Source organism: Rhopalosiphum padi, chromosome 3 (assembly GCF_020882245.1).
Source record: "Rhopalosiphum padi isolate XX-2018 chromosome 3, ASM2088224v1, whole genome shotgun sequence".
NCBI lineage: Eukaryota > Metazoa > Arthropoda > Insecta > Hemiptera > Aphididae > Rhopalosiphum > Rhopalosiphum padi.
This window is the reverse complement of record NC_083599.1, coordinates 63,755,098-63,762,825: the sequence shown is the minus strand read 5'-3', so window position 1 is coordinate 63,762,825 and position 7,728 is coordinate 63,755,098. Positions and strand designations below refer to the sequence as shown.

The 7,728-nt window shown below is 38.5% G+C and overlaps 1 protein-coding gene across 1 annotated transcript; it reads left to right on the top strand.

The window, feature by feature from the left end:
* Nucleotides 1–3,128: 3,128 nt before the first annotated feature.
* On the top strand, nt 3,129–7,371 carry LOC132925332 (uncharacterized). The gene is made up of 2 exons (XM_060989740.1): nt 3,129–7,146; nt 7,253–7,371. The coding sequence occupies exons 1-2, from the start codon at nt 3,129–3,131 to the stop codon at nt 7,369–7,371; spliced, it is 4,137 nt and encodes a 1,378-aa protein (XP_060845723.1).
* Nucleotides 7,372–7,728: the final 357 nt, after the last annotated feature.

Genomic DNA, 7,728 nt, shown 5'->3' with positions numbered 1-7,728 from the left:
TATACACTCAACATTTATACTGAAGTAAAAATACAACATTTTTAATAAAAGAAAAAAATGCACATTTATTATCGAGTTAAATATTATATATTGTTATAGGTATATATAATATATTATATTTAATGATTTGTATTTTGAATTTACTATATTTTTAAATTCAATATAATAACACCAAAATAATATTAAAATGGGTATAAATGGTAATAAAAGTACATAGTTTAAAATATAATTATGAATATATGTATAATAATATAATTATAAGTTATAACTATAACTATATAATATCAAAAGATTTATTTGATTAGAAATTAATATGATAAATTAAATAGGTATTCATTGATTGCTCGTCGATTTTTTAAACGTACAACAATATTATAAAATACAATCCGATGATTTGTAAAGAGACTTCGATGACTATTTGATATTTCGAATACAAACATCAAACATGGAAATACATTAATGTAAATTTGTTCGATAGTGTTATGCGAAATTATTTAAATATTGCTCGCTTCGTATACGTAATATACATTATAATATTATATAGTATTTGTATTCGTAATGGAATTGCTTTTTAAGAGCGATATTAAATTGGTCGTGAATAAAATATAAGTAGTTTTTGTGATCCGATCGTGTTTATAATTGAACGCGATATTTTATTAATTTGGCAATTTAGAATAATAATAATAACGATATTATTAATTGGTAGAACGGTTATATAATCGTGTTTCGTTTATATTCGTCGTCCCGTTTTCTCTCAGAAACAAAATCAGAATATTATAATCCACGAAGCTGTCGGTTCAAAATGTAGGTAACCTGCGATGTATCATAATATTATGTACGTGTACAACCCGGTGCAGATGTGTGGCGTGTAATAATATATGATATTATGTGTAAACTATATACGTATGTGTTGTGTCCCGAAAGCTGAATCTATATATTTACTCCAGAAATTACATTATTTATTCATGTTTGTTTTGTACTCTATTCAATTTTCTGTTCGACTAGCGTGCCGCTGAAGAGAAAAAACTGTTTATATTCTGTCATGTTCTTGTCTGCAGTGAAAAATAGAGTAAATATTAAATTGATTGTGGCAACTTGCAGCAACATTTTTATTTTCAGAGATGTTTGAAAGCAGCAGTAATCATTTATATTATACAACAGCTGAAAAAAAAGAAGATATAATAATAATACATTATCCTAAAATATGACATCGAGTTGCATGTGCACAACATATACATAATATACGATTACATAGTGAGTGGTGTACAAATAACGAAAAACTAATATTAAAATTTATAACATATTATCATAATAATATTCGTGTGCCTAATGCAAACCGCGCGATAAAAAATCGACCGAGTGTAATTATAAAAATTATATAAAGTGGACGAAACCAATAAATATGTATCAGTGCATCGCGTGTAATCATAAAGCGGAAACTACTTAGGATATCAGTGGCGTATTTATGGGGGGGGCGAGGGCCTCCTCCCTGAAATGAAAAACACAATTATAAATATATAGTGTGTCTCATCCCTCTTCCCCCCCCCCCAAAAAAAATCCAAATATAAGAAAACTTATATACGTATAACTGTGGGATATGTCAGGAGGTGGATACTATTTTGCACAGATGCATTTACAGCTGAAGATGCCTGCGGTATACCATCTATAGACCACTTAACATAATCGATTATCAATTATAATACGACGTGCACATTAAGTACGATACATCAAACAAATCAATTATTATAACAAGTAATAACCATCAATTCAATATACTAACATAATAATATTATAACATCTATAAATACAACACACACACGCATATATTACGGTTCAGTCATGCCACAATCTGTGATTCGATTCTATTCAAAGTGTTCAAGATATAATATACTTATTATATATCGCGTTATTCCGAGACCAAGTTCGACGACCTTTGTATAGATTAAGCTCGGCAAGTTCAACAGTCGTCCCCTCCTCTCTTGCTTATAAGACAACCGTGGACATCCACCTACACACAGTACGTACTGTTCTTCCGCGACCGTCGTACGAGACGTCGCCTTTGTCGCGTGTGCGGCGTTTTTCATTGTGGGCCATTTTGTGCCATTTTGTGTCATTCGCGGTATCGTTGACGTAGTTTTATTAAAAACCATTTGCGGACCGTTTCTTTAATTATACCTCTTTTTTATATCCTGTCGTGCGGGATATCGCCACTGTTGTGCGTTGTGCGTGGGCGCATTTAGCCGTATTTTGGCCGTGTGAGCCGTTGATGCATGATACCGCGTATTAATACTTATTTATTAATTGCAAGATCGCTGCATCGTCTAAGAAGGTATTATTATTGTGTCGTTGTGCGGGACGTCGTCATTAATTTTCGTCTCGTCCCTTGCTCCATTACGAGTACGTGAAGTACGTCATAAAAATATCTCGCAAATTAGTGTGTCAATGACCTGGCGCCTGTCACCTAAAATAGAGTGATATCGGATCCAGTAATTAAACGCAGCAAGTCTGGTGGTCACACTGCGAGGGTATCAGTCGTCGGCGGAGATTAGCAGATTATTGGTATCGTTAATTTTGTTTATATACTATCCGTGATAACAGTGATATCGATCACGTTCATTATTATTATTTATTATTGATTGTCAATTCTATTATTTTTCTATTTATTTTATTTGGGCGCCCGTATTTTTATTATAATATTGTGTCTGTGTATTTTATATGACGAGTGTTTCAATATATTTTTTATAGCACGACGGTGCACATAAATTAATAGTTTATTTGTTATAATATTGGTCACCCACTCCATGTACGATAGTTTATTATATAATCTGGGTTTTTATTAGCTTGCCATCCTAGGCTAACCGCCTTACGTAGGAGCCTGGTGGTACATTTCTGGTAGCAGAGCGTGGTTTCTTTTACGGTATTTTATTTGTTTTTTTTTGTATATCAACGTTCGTACATCGGTGTGACGTGTTCCAGCTATTATTTTGCGTGGTATATTGATATATTATATAGATATATTTAGGTACGCGTTTCTATTAGTTTATACTTATACGTCACAAAATACGCAATTTTATATTATTTTACGTATATTTAATTAATTAGTTTTATTGTGTTATTAATTTTGCGCCATGGACGTACAAGAGATAGCACGTATTAACCGCGTATTGAAAAGAGCGACTATGAGACGCGATGAATGTATTAGGCGTTTTAACGCAATGCACGAGCTCGCGGTGCGATGTGAAACTGAGTTAAGTTTGATCACTCAGCTATCATTTCTTGTCGACGAAGTCGACGTTATATGGTCAGAATTTACGGCTGAGAGTAATACAGTGATTGATTGCTTAATAGATTTAGGTAGAGAATCAGAGTATTCCATTGGTCAGGTCGCGGATCTTCGTAACTTGATTTCTATTTCCCGTGCAACAGTCAATCGTCACACTCAAAGTGACCAAATTAACGTGTCGGTCCGTAGAGAATCCCTAATATCTGTTCCGGAGCCGGTATCGGTGCATAATTTAAATATAAACGACGACAGGGAAAGTCAGGTAGGTTCGGTTAAGAGCGGGGCGGCGCGTAGCTCTACAGCATTTGGTGTAAATGTCCCGGGAGGTAGCGTCCGCAGCGGACATACAATTACGCGTACTACATCTCACGTAAAACCGGCCCGGTTGCCGGAGATACCACTACCCACATTTAATGGTGATATTTTTAAGTGGCTTATGTTCCGAGATCGTTTCATGTCCATGGTTGATCAACATTCTACCATCGCGGACATCGACAAATTTTATTATTTAACGGGTTGCTTGCGAGATAGGGCGTTAGAGGCAATCGCTGGCATACCGGTAAGTGGCGACAATTATTCACTCGCTTGGGCCACGTTAACAGCGCGCTTTGACAAGCCGCGCTTAGTTGCGTCTTCATTGTTAGACAAATTATTAACAGCACCGAAATCGTCGAACGAAAATCTAACAGAATTGAATAAATTTTTATTGGTTTTTGATGAGGGGGTCTCCGTACTAGATTCAATGAACCTCCCGAATCTTGGTGATTTTATTTTATTTTCGGTCGCGTCGCGTTGCTTGCCGTCGTATACGGTTAAGCTTTTTGAAGCGCAATTGTCAAATAGCTTTCCAACGGTTAGGGAACTTTTGACGTTCGTAAAATCACGTGTTAACGTTCTAGAATGCATACCGAATGATGCGGTCCATAAAATAGTAAAGCAGCCATTGCAAAAGTCATCTCACACTTCGAAAGGTTATACATCTGCCCCTAGTAACTATAAACGGCAACAACCAACTTCGTTAGTGTCTAGTACCGTATCGTCGAAATCAAAAGGGCCGTGCCCTATTTGTAAAGGGTCTCATGCAATTTCGTCATGCCAAAAATTTACCGGGTGGTCCGCCGGCACTCGCGAAACGTGGGTCCGTGAAAACAGGCGATGTTTTCGTTGCTTGCGCGCTGGTCATTGGGCCCCAGAGTGCAAGTCACCGGTACAATGTGATAAGTGCTCGTATAAACATCATCCGTTATTACACTCGCGCGATAGAAATAACGGTTCAACATCTGACAATCAGGTACCGTGCGATGAACCGCCGTCTCAATCGTCCCTTCTTGGTAGTGGTTGTCAGCAATCGTCATCGGTTATTTTAGGGACCGTTTTAGTCCACATTCGTGACTGTGGTGGTGTGTTGCACACTGTACGCGCTCTAGTCGACTCCGCTTCGCAAATAAGCGCGATCACCGCAGATTGCTCCGCTCAATTGGGCTTGAAAGTTACCCGTTGGACCGCCCCTGTATCTGGGTTATCAGGTGCGTCGGTACCCAACGTTAAGGGATTGGTAACTTGTGATATTCAACCTCGATTTTCGAACGAACCATTTATAAATTTTACCGCATGGGTGTTCCCCACAATTACCGTTAATATGCCTAGCCAGTCAATATCCAATCAGGTAGCAGATAAGTATAAAAATTTAGCCCTAGCAGATCCCTCGTTCACAATACCAAGTAAGGTTGATTTACTACTCGGCGCAGACATATTTGCGCGTATTCTGAACGGTAAACGTGTGTCAGTGGGTGACTCATATCCTGTAGCATTCGGTTCAATATTTGGTTGGATAATAATCGGGCCCGTCCCCTCTTCAAATAGTTATGTTTCCACTTCACATCACATCTCTTTGGTTTCTTCAATCGAATCCTTAATGGATAAGTTCTGGCAGGTTGAGGAACCAGAAACAGTTCCAGAGACCTTTACTTGTGACGGAAAATGTGAAGAGATGTTCCGTGATAAATGTTCACGTGACGAATCCGGGCGTTTTGTCGTACCCTTGTTGTTCCGCCAAACGGTCGCGGACAATACCTTTTCTGGCTCACGCGCTGTCGCGGTCAAACGTTTCGAGTCCCTTGAGCGAAAGCTCACATCAGACAGCCGACTTCGCGAGGCGTATTGTAAATTTATGGCTGAATACTTGTCTTTAGGACACATGTCCCCAGCTTCGTCTACAGGTTCATATTTTATCCCTCACCATGCTGTGTTCAAGTCTTCCGACCCACAAGATAAAATCCGTGTCGTATTTGACGCGTCCGCCCAATCGTTTTCTAGTACATCATTAAACCAATGTTTATTCGCGGGTCCAAAATTACAACAGGACGTTATTGATGTACTAATGCGGTTTCGTCTACCGCGTTACGCATTCACCGCGGACATTAATAAAATGTACCGACAGATTTTATTAGTTCCCGAACATCGTTGTTATCAACACATCCTATGGCGTGCGTCCCCGCAAGATGAACTTAAAGCATACGAACTAAACACTGTAACGTATGGGGTAAATTGTGCCCCGTTTTTAGCTATACGGGTGCTTCGAAAAATTGCCGAGTCCGATTGTGCGGACGTTCCTGCTGTCCGTGACGCTTTAATGTTCAACACTTATGTAGATGATATCTGCGTTGGGGGAGACACAATAGACGAAGTAATCGCACTCCAAACCGATTTAATTAACGTACTACAAAGGGCAGGAATGAGCTTAAAAAAGTGGTCAAGCAATACCGTCGCGGTGTTAGATAGGGTACTCCCTGAAGATAGGGCCGGCGGGATGTTGTCTTTTGACGATGACACTCGGAGCGGTTCCAAGGTACTAGGGCTTCAGTGGTCACAACGCGATGACACATTTTTATATATTGTTCAACCTGAACGTTTAGTTTCAACTAAGCGGGGTATGCTGTCCCTAATTGCCCGCATATTCGACCCGCTTGGTCTATTAGCGCCCGTGATATTTTTTGCAAAACAATTAATGCAACGAGTATGGCAACTTGGTATTTCATGGGATGACCCGTTGCCCCCTGAAATAGTCGACGTGTGGAATAGGTTCGTTACAGATCTCCCCGTGTTACAACAAGTAACTATTCCCCGTTTCATTGGTACTCAGCTTAGCGTACAAGGTGTTCTATGTGGTTTCTGTGACGCGTCCGAGAAGGGCTATTCTGCGGTCGTTTATTTAAGGTTATCTAACCAATCCGGACCACCATTAGTGTCATTGTTAGGTGCTAAAACCAAAACAGCTCCCCTCAAGGCGTCGACAATTCCACGGTTGGAACTATGTGCGGCGGTCTTACTCGCTCGGTGGATGGTTCGAATTAAGACCGCGTTAAACAACAAAGTTAAAATAGTTAACTTATATGCATGGTCAGACTCGACTACTGTACTTAGTTGGCTGAAGGTACCACATGAAAAATTTAAGGTTTTTGTTTCAAACCGTATACACAAAGTGACAACGTTACTACCCGACTGTCACTGGGATTATATATCGTCGATTAATGACCCGACGGAATACGATTGTCTTACCCCAGGGCATTTTTTAATAGGCCGCCCGCTACTCTCGATCCCTGAAGTGAATATAGTTGATATGGCGCTCCCTTTAGCTCAACGCTGGAAATTGATAAATAAATGCGCACAGTCTTTCTGGCACCGCTGGCGCAATGAATATTTAAATACTCTCCAAATACGGAATCGTTGGACGACCGATGTGCCCAACATTTCTATCAACGATATGGTTATTGTTAAAGAACCTAACGTTCCCCCGTTACGATGGCGTATGGCGCGAGTCCAAGAGGTGTTTCCCGGGGCGGACGGAGTAGTGCGTGTAGTTCGTTTGCGTACCGCAACGGGAACTTTCAAGCGCCCAGTCGTTAAAATTGTAAAATTACCAAGCGCTTAAAATTTATAACCACCTTATATAATATTATATCATTATAGACTGCAATACATCATGTCTTATTTACTACCTAGCTGTCTATTACTATCGTATCACCACGTGTAAATTTGCTCGAACCATGAAATTACTGCGGGCTCCACTGGGATGGCAACTTGTGTAAGGGGCGTACGGAGTTTTATATTGATATAAACTACTAATTATTTATTATTACCATTTTTGTGTATAAAAAAAAAAAAAAAAAAAATGTATATAACTTATTTATTCATGAATTTATCACAAATCATGACAATTGTATTTGTGTATTATTATTGCCTTTTGTAATTTTTTACTATTATTATTTTTTAAACTATGCGCCCTTTGCCAGAGTTACATGGGTGACCATATAAATATATTTATTAAAATTTTTATTTCACATTATGATTTATTATGTTATTTTACTAAATTTATTTTTATTTATTTTTTCCTTATTTGTATTGAATAGATTTGTCATATTTGGCAACATATTGTTTATGTATTT